The 27,042-nt window shown below is 37.7% G+C and overlaps 1 protein-coding gene across 11 annotated transcripts in view; it reads left to right on the forward strand.

Annotated features, from left to right (window-relative positions):
- The window catches only part of RBMS3 (RNA binding motif single stranded interacting protein 3), a gene marked incomplete at its 3' end in the record, with an annotated part of 716,065 nt that overhangs the window by 568,598 nt on the left and 120,425 nt on the right, over positions 1 to 27,042 (forward strand). For all 11 annotated transcript variants that reach the window (XM_082415132.1, XM_082415127.1, XM_082415131.1 and 8 more), the window contains exon 7: positions 10,615 to 10,721. In XM_082415132.1, coding sequence (XP_082271258.1) covers positions 10,615 to 10,721 — 107 coding nt within the window. The remainder of the gene's footprint in view (positions 1 to 10,614; positions 10,722 to 27,042) is intronic.

Here is a 27,042-nt window from a genome sequence, read left to right on the forward strand (position 1 = left end):
ACGTGATCCCATGAGTCAGGGAGCAGCCACAATTTAAAAGTAAGTTCCAGAAATCGTAAGCAGCTCATCCAAGGTTTTATAATGAATAAATGGTAAAACTGAGATGTGAAAATAAAATTCATGATCAGCAAAATGACCATACACATCATACCGTGAACTATCCTCAGTTTGTGAGAACTGTGTCAATTGCTTTTTCCTTTCAGGAAAGCTTTTATATATCCCTGGTTGGTGACTGCTGCTACAGGTTTTCTATCTTATCACCATGTCCAGGAAATACATGCTGTGTTCGATACAAAGTGTTTACTTCTTTGATTATGATTATTTTTAAGTTAAAAAAGAACATATTATCAAACCACAGTTGCTTACAATAGCCAAATTTGTAATAATCTTTAGGAAACCAGGAAAAGGTTTCCATGCCTACTTTAGATGAAAAAGCCTTCCTTGCAGGCTTATTAAACACCAAATGTATTATTAAGAAATTTAGAGACTCTCTTCAGGCAAAAATACTTTAAAAACTTGACAGATATATCCACTGCCCAACCGGACTGAAGAACATCCTCCGTGCTTTCTGTTGTCAAGTCATGGGACAGTTTTCTGGGTGTCTTCTGCCCTAAAAATGAAAAATAGGCATGCTTACTAAAATTGTGTGTGTGTGTGTGTGTGTGTGTGTGTGTGTGTGTGTGTGTGTGTGTGTGTAATCGACTATGATCCAGAAGCTACATTATGCTTGGGGAAAACAAAGATGAATAATGCAGGGAGCCTACCCTCAAGAGGTTTTTGATTTGGTAGAGAAAGACATATAAACCTGAGCGAGCAGCAGCGTTTTACACATGCCAAATTAGATGTCTATATGGTAGATGCACACAGGAAGAGATTGGAATCAACTTGCAATTTTTTTTATCACTTGTTTAATGTCTATTTTGCTATCAGAAAGAAAATTCTTTAAGGGCTAGAACTGTGTGGGAATAAATATGTCCATTTTATTCCCTGTTTAAATCTTTCATGGATAGCACAATACCTGGTAGATAGCACTTATGCTTCAAATTAATTTTGAAAATATTTCAGGAAAGGTTGGATGAATGAATTGATTGAATGTATTAAAACATTAATTAATGGTAAGGTCTCTCTATGGGAACTTGGGGCAGGGGGTGTGGAAAAAGAGGTCAGGAAAGATTCTATGAAAATGATTAAGTGGGAAAAATGGGAAGCCAGTCAGGACAGAAGGATCAGTATAAGCAAATCTAGGAAGGTGTGAAAGGTCTCAACACCTTCTGAGTAGTCCTGTAAGTGGAAATAGAGATGTGTATATTTAGGTCATGATTTTGGATAGCATTTTGTGCTAAGGAGTTTGGACTTTATCCTATAGGTGGACATATGGAAGATTAACATGAAAAAGTTTGCATTATAGGAAGATCTATAGGCAATAGAAATCCATATAAAATACCTTTAATGTCCAGTCCCAATGGAAGAATTGATACCTATCTAAGAAAAATGAATTTAGGATAGTTGCTCAATCTTCCTCTGGGCTGGTCTAGCCCTAAACTGTTTTATCCCTTTGCTTCTGTAGCGAGAACAAACGGATATTCTATTTTAGAGCCATTCGTATGCATTGTTTTTACACTCAACTCCTCCATAGCGAGGACTGATTCCTTGTATGACTCCTTAGATAGATTTATCTATAGACGTTTATGGCACATATGGTCTTTAACACATCTTTGAAGAACACAGTTTCTAGTGTCTCGGTTAAATTTACTTACTATCGATTAGTAAGTGATTCAGGCTCCATGAAAGCACTCTTCAAATTGTCACAATTTTAGTTCCTTGAATCTTGAGTTAAAAAAAGCTCCATCCCAAGCCATTGCCCCCATAAATCCTTCATCCACAGAAGGGATGTTCTCCTCCCAGCTGATGCCTGGAGCCCTGTAAACAGATACCTACCCATTTATATATATACAGCTTTCCCTTTGAAACTGGAATATATTTATTTCTACTAACTCAGTTCACTGCATTTTGGGAATTCTTTCAGTCTCTAGCCCAGGTAATATATGCTTAGAAACAGCATACAGGAAATTGACCTATGTTTTCTTGACCTGAGTTTGGGTTCAGTTTGGGGGTGCATATGTGTTTGCTTCCTTGGTGGAGGATTGTAAGTGGATACTGGGAAAAATCCTGATGTTTTTCATTATAAGATTCCTTACTCTGGTTCCCTCTCCGTTTGTTTTTAGGGCAGGTAACATGAGCTCCATGTGAAATTAGAGTTATACCTGGGACTCGGACTTGAAATTCTCTCTTGTTTTTTGATTTTTCAAGCAGGCTGGCTAGTTATATTTAAATATGGAAATTATGGGACTCTATTCTCTCTTAAAAGAGGAAAAGGTTGTGCTCTCACTCTTAAATCCTTTTGAATTTCATTAATGTAAGGAATCTTAAGAAGTTTTCTTGTCTATCTGTCTGCATGTATTTAATAATTTGATCAGCAGATAATGAATTGTGTGCTTCTCTCAGACAATTTGCTAGGCCACTGGGGTGGATGCTGGGCAAAGGTGAATATGACCCAGCTCCCGACTCCAATCAAATCAAATTCTCCTAATAGTGGAGAAGAACATGGACACGCGTTATGGAAATTTAATGAGATTTAGCTGGTCCCCTATTGATGGACATTGATAAATTATGGTACGTGATAATTATGCTACAATACTGAGCAGCATTTCAAAAGGATGATATGTGCTGACTCTTCATATATGATTAAACAAACAATAAAACCCACATTCTGAGTGTTCCCTTTGGAATTAAAAAAAAAAAAAGAACCAGATAACTGGAAGATGGATTAGTAGGTATATATTTATGCATTTTCCTGGAAGGAGTTATAAGAAAGAGGATGGGGGGAGTTGAGAAGGGGTCTTATACTTTTTGTTTTTAACCTTTGTATAATTTGAATTTACTACCAAGAATGTCCTTCTTTTGTTTATGTCTTTATTGATTTTTAATATCAAAGGGATATCTGTACTATAAGATTATTGCTGTGTATTTTTTCTTCTTTGTGCCTCTTTCTTATAAAAAGTGCCATGTTACATAGAGTGTGTAGTAATCTATAAAGATTACATATAGTATGCAAAGAGGTCTATCAGGGGCAAGTACAGCACCATGGAAATATGAGGGAGGGGAAGAGGAAGACAAGACCAGATATGGTCCATCTTGGTCAGTAAATAAGATTCTCCTTGTTTTAAAGACTCTTTATCTTAGAAACATTTTCCTTTGATGTTTTGCCTTCCAGCTACACAAGCTTCCCCAATCTGTTGCTGGACAGGTAAGTCAGCCAGTTGTAGATTAGTCAGTTGGTGCTTCTTGGAAGTACCTGTGCTTTGTGCACTTTCTTGGTGTCTTCACTCAGCACAGATGAGGTTTCAGTCATAAGGAAAAAGTCGTACCTCCAACATGTACATTGTGTCTCATCTACTTGAATCATTAACTTTCTCTCTTATGTTATTCCCCTAAACAAGGTTTGGTTTTTCTTCTAAGAATAAATTTTTCTATATGAAAAGAATTATCAGAGAATTGTTACAAATAAGAAAGAGATGGTGCCTTGCTTGTTTGTTTCCTTTTTTTATATTTTTAAAAAATTTTTAATTGAAGTACAGTTGGTTTACAATGTTGTGTTGATTTCTGCTGTACAGCAAAGTGATTCGGTTATGCATATATATATGTTTTTTTTCCATATTCTTTTCCATGATGGTTTATCACAGGATATTGAATATAGTTCCCTGTGCTATACATTAGGACCTTGTTGTTTATCCATTCTATACATAAAAGGTTACATCTGCTAACCCCAGCCTCCCACTCCATCCCTCCCCCAACTCTCTCCCCATTGGCAACCACCAGTCTGTTTGTTTTAATACTTGAAACAGAGAGGTGAGCTTGAGATAATTACTTAGCCATAATATGATTTATCAAAAAAAAAAAAAAAACCATACTATGTTTTTTCTCTCTTTTTTTTTAGGCAAACAGCTGTTCCGCTTTTGTTGTCACTCTGGAGCATTTTCTTTTTCTGTCAGCCTGCTTCCCATAGTAGAGAATTTTGTTTGCAACTAAATAGAAGCACTAATCCATTTCAGAAAGATAAAATTGGGCATGTACATGCAAATTACACTTTCTTTAAGTGTTATTAACTTTTTGTTTCCACCATCTTACATTTCTTTGGCCTAAATGATAGGAGTACACATGTGTCTGACGTTTGTAAATATTACCCATGTAATTTGTTTATTCTGTTAAAATAAACTGTTATTAGAATGGCAGTACAAATCATCTTAGCAGATCTCATTTAATGCTTGGTTTTCACTTCTAATTCTAACCTGTGCTCAGAGAACCACAGTAATCATATCTTAGTGAATATTCAGTCTTTTTGCTCCATCCCAAAGTTATGGCTCAAGCACAAGAACTGCCTAAAACTCATTTCTTTTTACCTCTGATGGGGAAGGTGGAAGGTAAGCAGTTGGAGAGAGTGTTTGATTAGAAATCCAGAATACACAGTTCTGGGTATGATGTTTCTATCCGCTACCACAATTTAGCTGGCAATTCATGGAACTTTTATTTTCCTTATCGGCAAAATAAAGAGTTTAAATTAAATACATTTTAAGATCAAATGACAGACATGGACTATAGGCCTTCCAGGATGGAAGTTTAGTACAACTAAGAACTGTCCAAATAACTATACCTCATTTAGTATACAAAACATAGTTAAATGGTAAACAGGCCGTAGAAGTTGAAAGGAAATGGAACCAAATAGCCCACTTTGCCATATGCAAAAGGCTTTCTAACTCCAAAATATAATAATTCAGTGTTGTAACCTTCAAGTAATGTGTGTCATGTCAGTTGTGGTCTAGATTTGGGACTTGCTGTCTCTACATCTAGGAAGATATGTAGCTATAGATATACACATACATATATGCATGTGAACTTTGTCATTATAAAGCATATGTGGGAGAGAAAATAGCAACTCATTTGCATACAAATCAGAGGAATTCATCTGCAAACTTTCCTGGATATAACAGCAAGTGTTTTATTTTATTTTATTTTTCTACTGCAAAGCACTTTATTTATTTTTTAATTATTTTTTATTGGAGTATAGTTGATTTACAGTGTTGTATTAGTTTCTGCTATACAGCAAAGTGAATCAGTTATACATATACATATATCCACTCTTTTTTAGATACTTTTCCCATACAGGTCATAACAGAGTATTGAGTAGAGTTCCCTGTGCTATACAGTAGGTCCTTATTAGTTGTCTATTTTATATATAGTAGTGGGTATATGTCAATCCCAATCTCTCAATTTACCCCTGTCCCCCCTTCCCCCCTTGGTAACCATAAGTTTGTTTTCTGCATCTAACTGCAAGTATTTTAAAGGTAGTAGTAAAAAAATAAGGACATGGGTTCTAACATAGAGTTAGAACCAGACTTATATCCATAATTTGTACATCATTATTATTTATCCCATGTCAGTACAGGCTACTTCTGTCTGCATATGAAGGAATTAGGGATCCTGATCAGGTAGAAGACAGCAGGAAGCTTAAGGACTATGGAGAATTATAGTAAGGGCTGAAAGTCCAAATACATTGTTGTGTCAACTTAAAGAAAAACACACAACATAGGAGTTGTTAAAGTTTTATTCAGGGACCTTACTGAGTACTGTGGCCTGGGAGACAGCCTCTCAGAAGCTCTGAGGGAATTATTCCAAAAAAGGTAGTGGAGAAACTAGCTTACATATGATTTTTGGTTGGGAATATGTGCAGTCAAGCATACACCTTGATAAAAAATTACTGCTAGTCACAAAGAACAAATATCTTAAGTTAATGATGTTAGTGCTTTTCTATCAATGGGAAGAAGCAAGAATCGGGGCTCATTAAAATTCTCCCTGACCTCTACATCTAACTGTCTAAGGGGCCTGTTTGTCCAAAGCACAGAGTGCCGCATCCTGTTTTTCATCCCAGATTCCCCTGACGGTGCCCTGTTGGTGACAGCAGTGGCTAAGGACCTAGGGCTGGGGGCTGAGCCAGGCTCTTTGTTCTTTGTTCTCAGTTCTAGTGCTGGCAGTTTTCATCTGGAATTCTAAAAGTGTTTCAACTACATCCTGTCACTGTATCCATCTCATTTATTAATATTTTCATTTAGCGAACATTTGATAGAAGCCTGCTTTTAACCAGACTTGGTATTAGTCCTTCCTGTGCTCAGGTCGTGATCTGGCACTTGGCACGGAGAGAACCATGCACGTGAACGGTGACGTTTCCAAACTCTGTGGTATTGGGGGTGATTTCTAAGCTAGAGGATGTTCTATGGCTATCATGCTAGAGGCAGACATCCATTCTCTGTTCCCCAAATACCGATCCATATTTCTATTATGACAGCCATTGCCATCCATTTGAGTATTCCTTTTACTTGTCTTTTTGCCTCTAGACTGACCACTCTGTCAGGTACAGAGTCCAGGGTAGTGAAACATACACGTATACTGAATAGCTTTCAGTTTTCTTTTTTTAATGAATGAATGTGTTAAAAGTGTTTCTAAGTTTAACAGCCTTTGATTACTATCGTTTTTGAATTCATTAGTAGGAACAGCTTTTTAATGTACAAGTCACCCTGAATACCACAGGGATAGTTTAATTAAAAACGAATTCATATCCATACCTGAAAAAAAAAGATAGTTTCTAGATTAAAATTTTATCATATTTTATCTTAGTTCTTGAAATTTTTTTTAAATTTGTTTTCATCTCATCCCTCTACTCTAACACAAAGATTTTTTAAGCTCGCCCCCAGTAAACTGCTTCTGTTGTCATTAGCTTACTCTCTCTACCAGCTCCTCCCACTCTACTTTTTTTTTCTGAAGTAAGATTTATAATCTATCTGAGGTGAGAAATTTTTAAATTTAATATTTAAAACATCAGACTTGTAAGTTATGATAATAAAGAGATATTTTTAAAAAAGCATCACCACAAATCCAATATAAATACTAGACGAATTTAAATAAACTGAACACTAAAAATTAAAAATTGTTCAACTTCTCTAAGGGACAGCAGGAATTCTGCTATTAATACATATTAGCTGAAATGTATGTCAATATCTACTTACAAGATACGATGTTAGAAACATTTTTAATGAATCATAAAACTGAAGTTGTGTTAGGTTTAAATAAAAATCAATATATAGTGTTTTACATTAATTTTGCTAAGCAAAATACTTGTCGTCTGTTCATTTGCTTAAAATATCAAATCCTGTAAACCATTAGATTATTTTATCAGTTTATGCATTCGATGTTTTATGTTTAATGCAGAGTTTGGAAGACTAGAAATACTCCACTAAGCAAGCAAATTGTAATTACTTCTTCCTAATTACCATGCAACTTTATTGCCATGCATTGTTATAATTATATTTTAAATATTCCCCATTTACACGAGAGACCATAATGTCTTCTAGCACATTACAATCTGTGGCTTATAACTGCATCTCACTTCCACAAAGGCCTTTTCTTCATTTAGCCTCTATTTCAACTACTGTTAAAAGAGACTAAACAAAATCAATTGGCATCATAATACTGCAATAAGGAAATTGTAGACAATATAATATTTCTGTGCTACTGAAATCGTCTCATTATTCAGAGGATTCATGTTTAACATCTAAGGTATATTCCTCCTTCCTTAAGGATTCAGTCATAATCACATCAGTGCTTCTCAAACTTCAGTGCGTACAGGAATCACCTTGGGATCTGGTGCAAATACAGATTTTAATTTAGTATATCTGGGAAAGAGCCCTCGACTCTGCATTTCTAACAGGCTCCCATGTGCTGATACCACTGCTGCTGGTGCTTGGGCCACACTTTGAATAGCAACACTGTCAAGTATTATGTATATCTATGTGCAAAATGCTGTTAACAATTTTCACACACACACACACAAACTTCACCCAGAACTCTGCTATAATCACTTTCCACCTTCAAGCCTGGAAATTACTTATTACTGTTAGAAGACTTAACACAAACAGAAAGTGTTACCAAAATCAGCTTCCGCTGTTCACCACTCAAAAGCCAGTACTCAAGAGACAAGTGTTGGTTGAAAAGAAAAGATTGCTTTATTCAGGAGACCAGTAACCTGGAGAGAAGGTGGACTCGTGTCCAAGAACCAACTCCCAAGTTTCTGCTCAACCATGAAAGTTTTTAGAGGAAGAATCATTTGGGGAGGGGTTCAGAGTCTTTGTTATCTTCCGCTGTGTATAGACCTTCTTCTGATTGGTTGGTGGTGAGGTAGCAAGGTGGTATCCAGGAATTTTGTGCTTGGTCTGAAGTTACCATCCTCCACCTGGGTGGGGGCCTTAGTTCCTGCAGAAGAACTCAGAGTATATTGTTCTGTATATTCCTTGAGGAGGAACCAGGACCCTGCCCCAGGGCGGCTGCACTAGTGGTTCTTGCCTGTTCCTCCTTTGTTCCTGCATTCTCTCCTCTCCCTGATTAGCAACTCTTTGAATCTACCCTTTGGAACTCAGGGAAGGTCAAGGAGGCTGAATGAAGCCTATTTCCTACAAAGAAGAAATGGGGGACACGGAAAGGATTTGTACCCAGGAGGGCCCCACAGGGTCCTTCTCGGTTTCAAAACATCATTGAACCTGTGAAAAAAATCTGCCAAGTAAGCATTAGGGAATTTCACTCTGAAGTGACATGGGGTAGTAGGAGACAGCTTCCAGAAGAATGTGACGTTTGAGCTACATTCTGAAGGTTGATTAGTAGTTTGTCAGATGGAGGGTATGGGTCCAGGGGGCAGGGTAGGAGGGAGATGCAAAAGGAAATTTCAGGCAGGAGGAAAGGCATTTAGAGGTGAGGGCACTGTAAACCACTGGGGGAGAGGAGGAGACAGATGAAAGGCAAGATTAAGGGCACAAATTCTTATCTTCTAATTGAGGAGTTGAGATTTTATCTTGCAGGTGTTTAGAAATTACATGAGGACTAGAAGATTATATAAATCTAATTAATATAATTTACTAATGTTTTCTCTTCCACTCTGAATAAAATAGTCCCTTGGGAAACTAACAATCAGAATGACCTGCCTGCAATTCAAGGGTAATATTATGGATATTCCATCTTATTTTAATGACACATTTGAACATTTGTTTCTGGGGTTTTATTTTTTAATTCATTTAGCGAAACATTGTGGCCCTATCTTCTTTCCCATCATAATCATCTTCAAATTAAGAAAGTAACAGGAGATGTTTCAACTTAGCAATGTCAATAAATACACATAGGTCATTGTCAACATCCATAGCCTAACAGTTTATGAAGATCCTTGAATATCAGTGTGGCTAAGATTTGAAGCCTCTAAGACACTGTAAAACACAATTTGCAAAGATATCTCAGTTGAAAGCTAAGAAAGTCTCACCCCATGACTTTTTAAATTTCCCCTAGTGTTAAAAACAATTTTTTGAAAGTCCTCTTTTCAAAAATGGTAAACTTCAAGATAGGTTTAAAATCCAGAATCTCCTAGTCTATCTATATTTGATCCTTGGCAAGCTAGACTATTGTTATCTGGTAATATTTGTTTCAAGGATGCTTCTGCACAATTTTTTATGCTAGTGGATAAAATAAATCTTAAGGTTAATTGTTCATTCAGTCTTTTCTTTTCCTGCCAGGGCTGCTCCCCAATTCTATAGCTTCCAAGGTTTCACACACAAAAAAAGACTTTTAAATGTATATATACACATATACACACATACACATATGTATAGCAGGAGAGGAAAAATAATTTTCTCTCTACTCTTCTAAGTCTTGACTGAGGCACCCCCTGTAATAAATGACAGATTAACAAGAGAAAAACAAACAGGAGTTTAATAACATGTATACTTCCTATATACATGGCAGGTGCTCAGAAAAACTGAGCCCCTCAGTCAGCAGTCATTCATGGCAAAAGACAAGGATACAGGGAGGGGTAAAGAATTAGGACCACATGTGGGAGATCATGAATTGGGCAACATCCCAGCCAGCAGAGAGAACGGAGCTCCCAGGAGCTGTACAAAATAAAAGACTTTTATAGGCAGAAAAGAGTGGGACAAGAAAGGCATACTAGCAAAAAGTGGATTGGTTGTGACAAGGTCCCTTTCCTTTAGGGGATGCAGGGGTCTGTCAGGCAGGTTACCTACCTCTCTAGTGCTGACCAAGGGTTTCCTGATGGACTGGTTTCAGATTCCATTTCTCAGAGAGGCTGAAACTATAAGTCTCTGTTTGGTGACGTGGGGCTTAGCATAAGTGACTCCATTTAGGGCTTGTTGTCTTGTTTTTAACACCAATATAATCGGAAGGGGTTGATTCTTGTCTCTTTACTTTTAAGGCAAGTTCACATTCTGCTTCAACTGATTATTTTTTCAACAATATTTGTTATATTCTTTTATGGTCTGCCAGTACTTTTTTGAAGCCCAGTTAGTTAGAACAGCCGCCAACAGAGTTGAAACTAAAAGGGGGCCAAATGTCTCTCCAGAAGCAAGAGGACTTCAAAAGATATGCATTACAAAGCACTACTGTGACTCACATAATCACTTATTTTTAAAGGGGATTTGCTAATGTAAAATTGGTTTCTTATCTTCCCAGCCCCTAGTGAGCCTTTACTGTGCAAATTCGCTGATGGAGGACAAAAGAAGCGACAGAATCAAAGTAAATACACCCAGAATGGAAGGCCTTGGCCCAGGGAAGGAGAGGTGAGTCCTGACTGACCTGTGCTCAGAAATGTGGCCGCAGACATCCCTCAGGAGGGTGGCAAGACAGACACACGGGGCAGTGAGAGAACCAGGTCCTGTAGAAAACCAGATGGCAAATGAGCAGGCCTATATTGATTTAATCAGAATAAAATTAGTTCAGGAGGAGTATAGGACTTCCAAATCGACCTCAGTTCTGTACTACAGTAAGTCTTCTGTCTTTAACCAAACTTGAACCCTATAATACTCACTGAAAGACTTAGCCACAAAGAATTGATCCATAATTGTGTCATAGTTATAAAATGAGGGTATGATTACTTAAGAAAATATTTTCAGTGAAAACAGTAGTGAGAGTTAAATGTTTGTGTTTGAAAAAAACAAACAAAAATTTAGACTTATTTCATTCTACTGTTGAGATGTTCCACTTGCACATATATGTGTAGTTACGAAATGCCCATGTGCTCATAAACATGTTGATATGTGTCTTATATATGTAATATCAATATAAAATATGACATTTTCTGTTGGTTAAGGAGAAAGAAAAGCAGACACACACAAGGTTTTGCTTTTCCCAACAAGGAGAAAAGCACTTAACAGTTAATTATCCCTTTACTCTCCTAACACAAAACAGTAGAAAAGCAAGCTTATGGCTCCAGTGCCACTTGGGAATGGATTCCTATTGGTTATTTTTGTTGTGAGAAGACAAGGAAGAGGTGTCTGGGCTTCCAAGAGATCTTTTTATTCTTTGTGAAATAGAATTGAGTTGTTTGAATGCCTTGAATAAATGCCATTTTGTACCAAGGCCATCATTTCAACAGAAGAGCTTTATTTCGTATTTCTATTCAAAGCATCTACTTCATCCATTTATCATTTAAGAGGCATCCTACTTGATGCAGCATTTTGTACTTTCAACACTGAGATTACAGTTGTAAGGAAAGAAAAGAGGGTGGGATTTTTTTCTCAGCAAAACCTTTAGCCATTTTTCAGTTTCTAAGACTGTAGTCTGTTGTGAGTATTTCCATGCAGATCTCAAAACCCCTTGTAAAGTAGATAGCTATGTTTAAGTACTATATAATCTATAACTCATTACCTTAAGGAAAAAGAGAATCACCATTGAAAACTTGAAGCTAATAAAAAAAACCCAAGAGTTTCAATATTTCAATTTTAGAAAGGCAGTCAGAACAGAAGAGAGTAGGGTGTGACCGTGTGTTTTTAGTAGGCAGTTTGTGATCATCAGGTAGCCCACTGCCCCCAGAAGAAAGGTGATTTCACAATGGTCCCACGCCAGTCATCCATGGTCTAGAAAGACTCATTTGATCTTTCAAAATTTTCTTGAGTCAAATGCCCGCTGATTAGAGATTTCTGGATCACAGACCATAACCCCAAAGCCTCAATATTTAACTAGGTAACTTAGCAATGATGACTGAAATTTCAGTTCCTATATTATTACATTCACTGAATAGATACCAATTGCAGCAAGACACCTCACTTGAGTCTACATTTCTTAGAAACCAAACCAATAAACATAAAAGAAATGTAAACTTAAGAGCAGCCACCCTGCTACTGTATACAGAATCCAGGGCTCTGGGTTTAGAGCATGATAAAGACCACGTGTACTATTGCCATGGAAGCATTGTGGAGTCAGATTTAGGACCCAGGCACCTTGTAATTTAAATGTAGGTTTTAAAGTATATTCTTAATCTTTGCTTTCAAAAGTTGCTTTTTAAGAGCTATAGGTTTTCTTGTTGAATATGAAAATCAAGGGACCATCATAAATTTATCTGTGACCAATAAAAACATATTCCAAGTATGCAGATACATTTCAGAGGAAAGACATCAGAAAAAGAAATGGCATGAACTGAAAATACACTTATCAGATATCTTGGTTTTGAGGTGAGCATGTTAATTTTTACTCTGTGATTATGTGACTATGGTCTTAGAAGTAGACACACCAAGAATATTGGATAACTTTGCCCATTATTACATATATTTTTTCTTCTATTTCCCCTTGCATAGTACTTGCTAGACTAAATAAAAGTATGTATATTAGTATGGTGCATAAGGTATGACATCATACAAATTAATCCTATGTAAGCAATATTTAATCATTTCTTATAAACCAGTCAGTTCTAGTTACTGTATTTCATTGTTTCTAAGACACACATTTTTGTTGTTGTTGTTTTTCCATATTTTGACACTGCTGAAATGGACTCTCCTCTTATAATCAATGGCAAGACAGTTTGTATTTTCTCCTGTTAAGTCACCTGGGAGTACTATCTACATTCTCTGCTTTAGGTCTTTGACCGCATAGATCTTATCAATTGAAACTCTAACCAGAGAAGGACTGTGGGTCATCTTCTTAGAGAGAACTTTTTGCTTCCTTCCCTCACCCAGATTGAGACATGCATCTTCCCTTGAAGTCCATTTCTGGTGGGTGGTTTTGTGTTTTATTTACCTTGTAGCCCTTTGGCATTCCAGCTTTATAAGGAGATCATTTGGGTGGTTTGTTTTTGCTTGTTTGTTTTGTTATATAAAATAATGGTAAACCTTTCAATCATCGTTGCCTTAGATAAAATAAAAAATGATCATTTAGATTCTGCTGCTTCACAACCTGAGATCATAGCCCAGAATGAGGCTAATGTTTACTTGTCCTCTCTCTTGAGTCAGGTGAAGAATGATAGTGTGAAAAAGATTTCTGAGACAATGCTTCAGATACAAAACCAGTGGCTTGCAAGCAACTTTGAAGTACCTTAAACATGAAAATTGATAGGCTAATTAAAATTTTAATTTATTACGTAAAGCTGTTTTATTCTGGGTGGCATTTTGATAACCATTCTTCTAGCATAGTTTGGTGAAATGCTATTACTGAACACGTTATACACATAAATTAGTGTAAATTAGCCAGGTTTTGAAATATAAGTATATGCTGGCAGACATACTTTTGCAGAAGTGAAGAACACTGGAATATTTTAAAGTTATTAACTAATCTCTCAAGTGACACCCAAAGCTATCAGCAGAAGGGCCAGGGATTGGGGCTGTGAGCCCTGTCTTTCCAAGGGCTCTAACAGTCTTACCATTTTATTTCTTAATGCAGCCTTCCTCAAATTCTTTGGTGTTTGTTTTCCTTTATACTCTTAAAAATTATTAGTTATTAGTTCTTTAAAAAAATAAACCCATCACCTGTTAACAAAAATAGTACTTTTTTATGGAAAGTACTATATTTTTCAAATTAAGGACTTTTTTTTTTTTTTTTTTTTAGAAGAAAGACACTGTTTTACATTTTTGCCCATCACTTTAATGTCTGGCTGAGTAGCAGATGACTGGACTTGCATTCAGGCAGACCTCGTTTTACTGCACTTCCCTTTTCTGCACTTGACAGATGTTGTGTCTTTTACAATTTGACGTTTGTGGCAACCCTGCATTGAGCAAGTCTATTGGTGCCATTTTTCCAGCAGCATTTCCATACTTCCTGTCTTTGTGTCACATTTTCATAATTCTCGCACTATTTCAAAATTTTTCATTATTACCATATTTGTTATGGTGATCTGTGATCAGTGATCTTTGATGTGATTATTGTGAATGTTTTGGGGCATCATGAACTGTGTCCATATAAGATGGTGTGTGTGTTCTGACTGCGCCACTCACTGGCCATTCCCCCATCTCTCTCCCTCTTCTCGGGCCTCCCTGTTTTCTGAGGCAATGCTGAAATTAGGCTAATTAATGGTCTCTAAGTGTTCAAGTGAAAGGAAGAGTCCCACGTCCCTCATTTTAAATCAAAAGCTAGAAATAATTAAGCTTAGTGAGGAAGGCATGTTGAAAGCCCAGATAGGCTGAAAGTTGGCCAAGTAGTCACTGCAAAGGAAAAGTTCTTGAAGGAAATTAAAAGCGCTACTCCAGTGAACACATGAATGATAAAAAAGCAGAATAGCCTTATTGCTGACACAGAGACAGTTTTAGTGGTCTGGATAGAAGACCAAACCAGCCACAACATTCCCTTAGGCCAAAGCCTGATCCATAGCCAGGCCCTAACTCTCTTCAATTCTAGGAACGGTGAAAGAGGTGAGGAAGCTGCAGAAGAAGAGTCTGAAGCTAGCAGAGGTTTAAGGAGGTTTAAGGAAAGACTCCATCTCCGTAACATCAAAGTGCAAAGTGAAGCAGCGAGTGCTGATGTAGAAGCTGCAGCAAGTTCTCCAGAAGGTCTAGATAAGATAATAAAAGTGGCTACACTAAATAACAGATTTTCAATGTAGATGAAACAGCCTTCTTCGGGAGGAATATGTTATCTAGGACTTTCCTAGCTGGAGGGGAGAAGTCAGTGCCCAGCTTCAAAGTTTCAAAGTACAGGCTGAATTTTGTTAGGGGCTAATGCAGCTGGTGACATGAAGTTGAAGCCAAAGTATCCAAGACTGGATACTACAGACATGATGGAAACATAGAGACAGACTCCCTACCCCCTTGGAACCTAAAGTGGCAAAGTAGGAGATTACAAGTAGAATTGAATACGATTTAGGTTGTAGAAATAAAATCACTGACTGTTACTGGCTTCGTACCTACACAACAGTTAAAGAAAGCCAAAGCCAAAATAACAGCAAAAATAACAACAAAAACAGCAGCCGCACGAATATCGGCTCACATTTGTCATGTTACTAACCATTAACTGTTCATTTGATTGATTGGTTGTTTGTTTTTCAGGGTAAGTAGCTGATTTGTCTACATTTAAACCCCCCGACACCCCCAATTCTCCTGAAAGTTGGAAAGCTCTGCTTTGTCACCCATCCCGTAGAGGCATGCATGCTCATGGGTGCTGAGTGGCTCTGACAGGATAAAGTTAGGAGAAGTAACTTGAGCTTTGAGTTGTTATTTAATAAATCTTGAGTCCTCTAATGTGCCCAACTTAGGATAATAATTCTTTCTGAACTTTAAGGAATCATGTGTGTCAACGTCTGTGATATGCTCAAAATTGTTTGCTTTTGATCGTAATTTACCAGGCACTCTACTTGAGTGGCTAACAGGGTCAGACACTGGAGTTTAAGTCACAAATCCACAGCTTTCAAGCTGAATGACAAACTTTGACCCACGTTTTGTTAATGTTTTTATAAGATCATATCCACAATCGTTATTTGCATTCCAAGCATTATTTGGCACTGCACATTACGTGATTTTCAAATTTCTAGCCAATTTTCCCTTGAAGGTCATGTAATCAGAAAAACCAAGAGCTTGGCAAGGAGAGGGGGACTTGGATGGAGAAGATGAAAGAAAAAGAAAAAAAAGTAAAAGAAAAACATGAACTCTTGTAGATACCAAGGAAAAGATTGAGCTACCGATGAATTACATGGTTGGTGTTTTTAAAGGGAAAGAAGATGAATTATTAGCCTACCTATTCTGGCAAATAATGACGTTTACAAAAGTGCTTATACAACCTCCGTGGCTATGAAAAGTACTCCTCATGGTCAAGTACTTTCCAGTATCTTTCAAAACTATTATCTTTGACAGAAGAAGCATTCTGATGCCACAACTGGTGACTTTCTGGATTTAACAAAGAATTAGCAAATGAATTTTCTTGCATATTCTACGGACTTCATAGTACTTAATGTAAATAATCTTTAAGCTTCTGCATCCTAATCTAATTCAAAGGTGAGGTTACCAAATTCTTCTGTGTAAGGAATTTTTAGAATCCTTATAAATAGTGCTATTAATTTATAAAATTTCCTTTTGTTTAATGAAAGACTCAGACTCACGAAATAATCAGTTTGAAAAAAGATGCAGTTGATCTTCATTATTTGTGGGAACCAGATTTGTAAATTTATCCCACTTGCTAAAATTTATTTGGTACCCAGGATCAATACTCATGGTGTTTTTATGGTCATTTGAAGATGTGCAGAGCAGCAAAAAGTTTGAGTCACCAAACACATACCCCCCAGATGAGGTTGAGCACGTGATGCTTTACCTTCTTGTTTCAGTTCTTATACTATCAACTAATGTCCTTTCTTTGGTTTATTTAGGGTTACAGGTTTTGTTTGTTCATGCTTTTCACTCTTTAAAATGGCCCTCAAGTGTAGTGCTGAAGTGTTGTCTAGTGTTTCTATGTGAAAGAAATCTATAATGTGCCTTATGGAAAAAATATGGAAAAGTGAAGATAAGCTTTGTTCAGGCATGACTTAGAGCGCTGTTGGTTTTGAGTTCAATGTTAATGAATCAACAATATATATTAAATATGGTGTCTTTAGAGAAAAATAGATATAAAACAAGGTTATCTATTGATCAGTTGGTGAAAATGTTGTGACCAGACTCTTGCAGGAACCTAACCATATATTTCCTCTAGGAGCAGTTATTCAGTATTCCCTAATTCAGTGTTCATGGTGACTTAATAGAATAGAATTACTTCAAATAACAAGAATCAATTTTATCTTGTTTTATGATCACTGCCATTGAATGGGATCCAGTCTCTTGGTTAAGTTTATGTCTCTCCCACTGATGTAAAAAATAATGTGCATGGGTATCAAAAGTAACTGTTACCAGTGTATGAGCCAACTGTCTTAATTTGAAGAGTTGTGTTACAGTCTGTCAGTCTTTATGGATTTAAAGACATTAGTTCTTACTCTACTCAACCAATATGTATAAAACTTTCTAAGGAATTTGGAAAAAGCTCTGATCCTGTTTTCATTAACTTAATGAGTCCATGAGTGACTAGTAGACTTGGAATTATTTCATAAAATCCTTAAACATTTGACCCAATGTAAAGATTCATGTATCTTCCTTAGCAAGAAAAAGTCATTAGCCTAATACATTGAATTATTTCTACTATCATTTATATCATTCTTATTTACACACCTCTTTGCATCTGAGAAGAAGCCATTTTGGCTCTTTAGGAACCAAACCGGGTCACATTGTTATGGACATTATTGATGCTGAAGGGCATGTAGATGTCTGTGGAAGTAACAGCAAACAGGCTTCATAAAATCTGGAGAGAAGAAGCTATCACTCCAGTCACAATTCATAGGGAACCCTAGCAACAGAATATTTTGTTGAGTTTCTTGAAAGTATTTGGCTGTCAGTAGTTGTTACCAATGTTACTGTAAAGCACATGCTTTGAGACATTCTTAGCAGTAAGGAAAACAAGGCACAACTCAAACACGTGGCCCCCTGGCCTTCAGTTGGATCTTTTCTGACTAGTGCATCCTGCTTCCAAACTATTTGATCAGTCACCGGTCAATGTCCTTCGTATTAAGTATGAGAAGAACCTGACAACAGGCCCGGGAATTCATCATTTCTGTTAGCTTGGGAGCCATATTCACTACAATTTTATTTTACAATACTGAACATTAGAAAATTTGTTTCAGAGATACGGAATTGAAGTCCTGCCCCAATGAGCCATTAGAAGTAATACTTTGAGGAGAAACTGAAGCACTGTTTCCTATGAAATAGTATAGCTAAAGAATTATCTGAAAATCTTAGTAATAGTTGCATGTAGATTCAGGTTATCTTCAAACATATTCCATGAAAGTAGAAACGTCATCTACATAGTTTGCTACTGTTTCCATTGGATATATCATAGTGCTTGGCAGTTAGTTGTCCAATTCTTTCCTTTAATGAGACCTTGGGAAAAAAGTTAAGATGTACCTAGCAACATGGTCAGGTTCTGCAAATAGTCCTTTTAACTTTGAACTGAAGGAGAATCTTTACATATGTGATCTTGAAAAGAGCAATTGGCTGTTATGATACACAACAGCACTTGCAGTTAAGTGTGTTAGCCAGCCCACCAGATGTAGTGTTTTCATTTCATGTGCCTTGCCTGCAATTTCGAAAGCAGACTCAAGGTGAATGACCCTTCTAATCTCAAAAGAAATCTTCCCATTGGCAAAAGAACTTGAATTCTTAGTAACTCAGCATGAATGCTTTCTTAGTTAAGTGTTCTTATTTTAAAGCTGCTGGGTCTAATATTTACTAACCTATGATCACTAAAGGTAAATCTTGTAAATTCCTGTAATAGTGTAAGTTTGGATAAAATGTGATTGATGACAAGCTCTAGTCCTCTGTCTCCTCTCCATTCCCAAGGAGGAGAATGAGAGAACTTACTTATATTCTTGGGGAGGGGATAGTGTTGGGAGAATTAGGAGGGGCTGAAGGCTGGAAAGATTACATCAAGCAATTAGAAGGAGAAAGGCTGATGGTTGATCTCCATGTCTCCTGTATGCCCTTGACCCAGTCTCCACGGATCAGGGCAGCTAAGTGGGGCATCAACAACCTGGGGGATTTCTGGAGTTGTTGACACTGTCTTGGCAACCCACCTGTCACAAGATGCAGAATCATCCCCATCAATATTTAAGCTGCATCTTATGACCTCAAGGTAACATCAAACTATAGCTGGGACCTGGCAGAATACGGATCAATTAGCTAGATACCTGGGACTTTCAGCTGTCTAGCTGCACAGGCTCGCCCTGGATGCAACCTCAGCATCTGATATTTTTTTACCCTATTTACCCATGTTATGGTGGAGATTAATAGTATATACACTACATCATTGACTCTAAGACATCATCAATTAAAGATAAAGTGTTATATTAAATACCACTAAAAAAGAGGAGAAACTTGCCAAACTCTCAAATGCCATCAAGTATACTGTGAGCCCCGATTTCATGGATATTAAAAAGTGAAACAAAGCTATGTCTTGGATTGCTGTTTGCCTGAAACTAACACAACATTGTTAATCAGCTATACTCCAATATAAAATAAAAATTAAAAAAAAACAACAAATCTATGTCTTGGAATCTATGAAGATCAGTCATTTAGATAGAGATAAAAACAGAAGTACTTACATTAAATATGACAATGTTCTCTTATCTCTTTTATGATTATCAATCAAGGCTTCATTTAACTTTGGTTTTAATGACGAACTTAGACTAGCACTTTTTTTTCCCCGAGACTTTGAGACCTTTAGCTACATGGTATAATGCTATGATACCTTTTCTTCTGCTTCCTTCTTTCTTTAAAAAAATTTTATTTATTTATTTATTTTTATTTTTGGCTGTGTTGGGTCTTCGTTGCTGCGCGTGGGCTTTCTCTACTTGCAGAGAGCAGGGGCTACTCTTGGTTGTGGTGCCCGCGCTTCTCATTGCAGTGGCTTCTGTCGCGGAGCACGGGCTCTAGGCGCACAGGCTTCAGTGGTTGTGGCTCGCAGGCTCTAGAGTGCAGGCTCAGTAGTCGTGGCGCACGGACTTAGTTGCTCCGTGGCATGTGGGATCTTCCCGGACCAGGGTTCGAACCCGTGTCCCTTGCATTGGCAGGCGGATCTTTAACCACTGCGCCACCAGGGAAACCCTGCTTTCTTTTTAACAATGCTTTTTTGTGTGTGCCGCCATAGACGGCCTCAGCCTTCCAGTCTTAATTCTGTCTGCATCTTTTTATCTTGTCCTTCTCTGCTGTAAGATAAGGGAGAGCATCTCTGTCTGACAAGAATGCTGTAGCGAAAGCCAAAAAAGGAGAAATATCGAGATGACAGAGTTCATAAACAATAGCATAACTCTCCTTGATGTTCTCTTCCCAAACACAAGGAGGGAAATTATCTCTATTCTCTGCCTGTTTTTACTATTTTTTTTTTAAGTGATAAATCCCCTGCATTTCATTTGCTTGATTCCTGACAAACTCCTGGAGATTTCAAGAGGACTTTTAACGATCTCCTCTTCTCTGCACTTGGGGTCAGATGCCTGGGTAAGGAGGGGCCTCGAGTTCCTCCTGGGCTCCTGCTCATGATATGGTTCATGTGCACAGGCTGCCCTGTTACATCGGGAAGGTCTCCCAATGACCTCAACAATCATTTTGCTTCCCCCCATCTCTACTAATCAATCAAGGGCTGAGACCTTGTCCTTAGACGTTTGAGTGAGTTCACTTGAAATTTTTTTAAGGAAATTTTGCTAATAAGGAAAATCTAAAACACTCCAATTCCATTTTTAAATACAAATTTGGGAATTCCCTGACAGTCCAGCGGTTGGGGCTCCACATTTCCACTGCACAAAATTTCCATTCCCCGCAGTGGAAATATATTCATTTACTAATTCATTGAACAAACATTTACTGAGTCTGTTACATTCCAAGCACTGGTTCGGGAAGAAGAGATACCAAGATGGAAACAGCCAGGAGCCTGGTTAAGAGAGGCATACGCATGGCAAAGTGTGGTCATGTTAGCTCCCATCCTGCGTCATGGGGGCAGAACTAAGGCAGAGGTTAATGCTTCATGGAGAGAGAAATGGCTTTTAGAGGCTATGACACTTAGCCTGAGGCTGGGAGAAGAGCATTGCAATATTCCCTCAGACAATGATACAGAAAATTTCCAGCCAAAACCTATAGCAGCAAAGGCCCAGAGGTTAACACTATAGGGCAGGGTGAGTGTATGTCTGAGTTTGGTGAAGGGTGGGGTCTGGAATTGCACAGGAAAGTTGTGGAGGTCAGGAGGTACATACACATTTGATCATGAAGGGCTCTGTAAGCCATGTTTTATCTCAAAGGTGATAAGATGCCACCGATGTGGTCAGATCTGCCTATCATAAGAACACATTTCACAGCATGGTGGTATGGCTGGTGGATGGAAAGGAAGGTGCAAGCAAAGGCTGGAGAGGATATTTTTACCAAAGGATAGTAGTAAACACCCAAACAAGAAATGATTACCTAAAAAAAGATACTGATGATACATGAACTTACTAATTTAACTTGGCAATAAGTGTCTGGAACTCAGTATGGATACTTGAGTTTGAGACCAAGATTTGGGCATCACATGGTAATAAACAATAGTTGGGATCAGAAAATGAAGGTCATCACTGTGTAGAAGGAGAGAGAAGGAGGGAAACCCTGGTGCTGAGCACTGGCACCTCAAAGGCAGATCGAACAAGAAAAAGCCCTCTGAGAGGTCAGAAGAAAACTAGGGGAGAGCCTCACAGAAGCAGAGGGAAAGGAGTTTTGAAAGAAGAAGGGAAAAAAAAAAATTCCCTGGTCAAATGATGCAAACTAATCAAATACGATTTGGAATAACAATGATTTGGGGGTTCAGAAATTATGAAAGTCAGGGAGTGTACTGTAAGCCAGTTCACAGCTTGGTTGGCATCTTTTGGGACAGTTAGGTAGGGAGGGACTGGCTGCACAAAGCCCAAGGAGCATCCATCCAGCAGGTGAGAGCAGAGATCTGCCTTACATGGTTGACTGCCTCTCCCAGGAGACACGGACCACTCAGTGGTCACGTATCCATGCCAGAGCCATTCCCGGTAAAACCCTACCACTTGCCTCTTGTGAAGGCCAGGAGTTCAGGCTCTCACATCCTCTTCAGCAACCACGCTCTCTTAACAGGAAAGAGGTTAAAAGACCTTTCTTTGGCCAAAAGCTTGACGGGGTATTGATCACTTTGTGGTTTGCTGGTGATTTTTATTGATTCCTCTGAATGTCTTGGATATCCACACTTCTGGGATCACATATGAAACCTTCAATTTCTCAGCCAGTTTGGCCTTTGGATTTATAAATCGTTACTAGCTTCCACCACTAGAAACCCTGAATCATTAACCCTGGATTTTCGGTCTTCATTCTTGACCCCCTGCTCATTCTCACCTTGACCCTTCTGGCTGTAACAGTCCCTATCCTTCCCAGCTTTCTGTATTCTACTGACCCAGCAAACCCAAATGTCTCCTGACATTTTCAAGCTTACTTCTGAATCAGGCCTCTGATCTATATGACTTTTACAAATAGTATACCTTTTTCTACCCTCCTGAATTTATAATTTTAAAACAAATAATAGAAGATATAGTATGTTTCTTTGGTTTTTCCTCCATTATAAAATATTTCTCATCATATACAACTTAAAAGAGCCAGAAAAAATATGAAAGAAAAAAAAAGCCATTTATAGTTAATACTTATCCCAATATTGAACATTGTTGACAGTAATTTTTCCTTATTAGTCGAAGATTTTTTTAATTTTTAAAATTTTTATTTGTTCACACATATTGTACACGTAATTTTGTATCATGATTTCTTCACTAAAAGGCATGTTTTCTAAAGAGAAAGTCTGGTAAATAAATATAAACAAAGTTAAATGAGGTTTCATGACAATAGCAGTACCAAAACATTTATAACGCATTATACTTTTAAGCCCTTTTCACATATCATTTTTTAAGTCATCTTATTTCATTTATTGAATGTTTAACCATAACCAGCTAACAGTTATAAAGATTGTTTAATTAGTTGCAAGAATTAAACTCTTTAAAAATAATATCCGGAAAACCAAGTTATCCTTTTCTTCGTTGGCTTCCTGAACTCATCTTGTGCTAATCCAGTACGTGATATTTACTAAAATATGCACTATTTACTACCTATTTATTACAGTGTTGCCTGAAATCTGCTCTTAGAGGACTGGAAATTTTTGTAGTTATTCGTTTGTAACTCATCCAATCATGATGTATTGTATTGTGTGTCAGGGCAGAATTTAGAAAAAGGAGAAACATTAGGCTACAACATCAGTGTTTCAGTTTTCCAGGAATTACAGTGTGTATTTGTCCATGTAATCAAATGTTTTGATTCCCATTCACATTACACTGTACAAACAGTTTCAAAAATGATAGAAACCGTTCTATCAGCTATCTTTTCAGTGGCTTTGTTAGAGTCAATGATACTCTGCTCCTCAGATAAGACCAAGCATTCCAGTCCAGAAGGTCTTCTTGAAGTGGTAATGCCTTCTCTAGCGAGAACATTTTAAGCAGTATTTCCATAATTATTACTTCTTCATTTAAAGTTATGGATATCAAATATGTAGCCCCTAAGTCAAAATGATGTGTCTCAATGAATCCCCTGTGTTTATGGGAAATAATTTTGGGTCCCTATGTCGACTGAAAAAAAAAGGCACAACCTAGAAGTTGAGAATTACGTTTTATTTGTTGGACAAAACTGAGAACTTAAGCCTGGGACACAGCATCTCAGATCACTCTGAGAGACTGCTTCCAAAGAGGTAAGGGAGGAACCAGGATATATAGGAGTTTTTGCAACAAAAACCAGGTAGTTGGAACATCAAAAGATTACTGTTAATTAAGGAAAACCAGACATCTCAAGTTAAGGATGCATTTTCCTATATATGGGAAGATGCAAAAGTCAGGGCTCATTGAAATCATTGCTTTGATATGCACCTCAGCTATCTGGGGCCAGTATCCTGTGCTTTTTCATCCTGATTCTCTTCAGGGTGCACTGTGGGGTGGGCGGTGGCTGCAGTGTCTGATGATTTGACGGTGGGCATCCTGTTTCTATCCTGAGTTCCCTCGGGGCTCACCAGAGTGGCTGTAGTGTGATGGCTTGATGGCTGCAAATCTTTGTTTACTGATATGGCAGGCAACATTTTTTCACTGACACCTAATTACTCCAATAAACCATATTTTAAAGTTTTTATTTAGCTCTTATAGTATAGATTCTATCTGAAAGGACTAGAAATACCCCATTATGGCTGAAATATTAAGCCAAAACTCAGCTGCTGCTGGAAAATGACAAAAATGCCCCCTCTTTGTTTTAAATAAATCATAAATGCCTTTAATCCACAAATAATGTGAATTTAAAAAGTGGAAAATATTTGTGAATTTAATAAACCCCTTTCAAAAGGGAGTGACGGGCTTAAACATCACTTCTCTATTTATGTGGTGTGACATTTTCGTTTTGTTCCAAGTTACTTTACTTTTTGTGTGACTCTGGAGTTTGTAAACATGCCATAAAATTTGTTAATTACATAATGACAATTTCATGGTTCTAGCTCAGTATAAAGGTGGCTAGACAGAGCAGCAAAATCGATTTTCTTTTTTACCTTGTGGAAAGAAACAAAAGGAAATGGAATGCGAAATCTGCATTAAGACCATATTAGAATTATAACTCAACAATCTGTTACACATGAAATGAAAACCAGGTGCCTCCCAGTGTTAGTTGTTTTGCTGTGATATTCAGCCAGTGGGTTAAGTTCAAACACCCTTTGTTTAACCCATGCCTTGCTTTGTAAACCACAGTGTTCCAATGCAGATCTCTGGTTGTCTCCTCTTGCCAAAGGTCCTCAGAGGCACGACTGGCCCCAGGCAAAATCATGAAGTAGATGAAACTTGGCTTCATCTTCACCTTAGTTTCTCTCCACCCACCTGTCCCCCAGTGCCTACCCTACTCACCCATCACTCTGGTTCTTCTCTCTGTTTTCCAGGGGGGCTCATGCTGTTTCTTGTTGCCAAAGCCCTCTTTGACTATATCATTTTCCTCCTTGAAAAATGATCTGTGGCTCCCCAAGAGGAGCCAAGCAATCAAGACCTTCCTCCTTTCCTTCCAAATCTTATTGTCAACTGCTCCCTCCAATGTTCTACTGCAAGTGGATCATCCGCCTTGCCCTTTTTATTCACACGCCTTTTCCATGCTATTATTCCTTCTGCCTAAGCTGGCCTCCGCCTCTCATCTCCATCTGTGGAAATCTCTCACCTGTACCTCCTCCAAGTGCCTTCCCTGACCACCCTGGCATCTCCCCTACACCTCATGCATACCCTCACGGGGCACTTACCACGTGTTGCTTTGTGTTATAATGTTTACGTATGTGTCTTGTCTCCAGGCACTGTGGTGGGCATTTCACAAAAGTAATATCTTTTAAATTTCACAACAATCATCTGAGGTAGGTATTACTATACCACTTGACGATTAAGGAACATGAGGCTCAAATAGATTAAATAACTTGCCTGAGGTCACAGTGCTAGAGAACAACAGAGCTAAGACTTGGACCCAGGTCCAAAACATATATTCTTTCCACTAAACCATATCATCATCTATTTAGTTCTCTCCATCTTCTGAAAGATGAGTGGAGGTTTAAGATGGAGGAAGAGGCCAACGTAGGCTTTCTGATTATCAAATACTGTTCAAGAAAGAGAGAGAATTTTTGTGATAATTACCGTATTCCTAGCTAGACCTGATTGGTTAACTATAATCCATGAGGATTGGTTAACTATAATCCATGGTTAAATATAATCCATGAGGTTAACTATAATCCATGAGGAATTCAAATGTGAAAGAAAAAACTCTTTACCTGACATTGCCCGAACAAATACACATGGCATAAAAAGAGAATATTGAAGACCTATCATTCAAGAAAGGCATTGGTCTCTGAGCACTATTGGAAAATACGTTCAAGGAAAACAGTTAAACGTGGCTTCCTACAAGTCCTCTGGGATTTAAACAATTTGGGGGTGAACAGGGGTCTGAAGATACAATGATCATTTAAATCTCTTATTAAATAACAATATCTTTATTGAGTACAAAGCCTGTTTTTTTCATCCTGTCTTTGGTGTGACATCTTGGATAAGTTAGGGGAGAGAAGCTTAGGGTGTCTAAGAGGGAAATCTCATCCCAGATGGACAGCTTTTCCAGCTGCCCTCTCCAGGACCCAGAACCATGGAGTCCCGCCTGGACAGGTCCCTCCTGGGGAGTCTTTGGCCTCGGACCAGCCTCCCATTTGTCACATGGCAGAGACCCCATCCAGGGAAGAATTTAGACTTAGAATCTATGTGCTTTGACATCACTACCTTTGCTTCTCCCATGGGGGGAAAGTAATCTGTCTTCATTTCCACTCTTCTATTCTCATTTTCCAGACCCCAGCTTGTCACATTATCATATTGTATTTCTTTAACATGAGTGATGGGCAGTTATCATTAAGCCTGTGTTCTCAGTCCATCTCCATCTCAGCTTTGTTTGCAAACTTCGTTTCAATTATGTGTGTTCCCTGTATGCCAGTTTCATTTATAGATGGCTCTACAGTTTTGTTCCTCATACCATTCTTAATAATAATTTTTAAATTACTGTTTAGGGAAAACAATGCATGTAAGCTTGAATGTAGCAGGCCATCCTGGACTTCAGGCCCTATCTTAGAAAGCCTGAGAATTTTCATTTCAGTTATGTGTTAAAACTGAGGAATTAAATGAGCTTATCAGGAAAACCACCTTCAATCACACTGGCAAAAAACTCAAACATGAAAGCTCTTTTTTATTGTCTCTAAAGTTTTTATGGTTTTCCTTATCCTCTACAAAAGTCAATTTATTTTTTTCTTATTTTTTTCTTACTAAAGCTAATTTATTTTTTCTTACTTATTATTTTGAAATAATTATATATTCACAGGAAATTGCAAAAGACATGTACAGGGAGGTCCTATTTACCCTGCACCCCGTCTCTCCCAATGGTTACATCTTATATAATAATAATGCAATATCGAGCCAGGAGGTTGACATTGGACTAATTTATTTTTAAGTTTCAAAAAAGAAAAGAAATCCAACCTAAAGACAACCTAGTCAGCTTT

Source organism: Balaenoptera physalus, assembly GCF_965194825.1.
Source record: "Balaenoptera physalus genome assembly, chromosome: 11".
Taxonomy (NCBI): domain Eukaryota; kingdom Metazoa; phylum Chordata; class Mammalia; order Artiodactyla; family Balaenopteridae; genus Balaenoptera; species Balaenoptera physalus.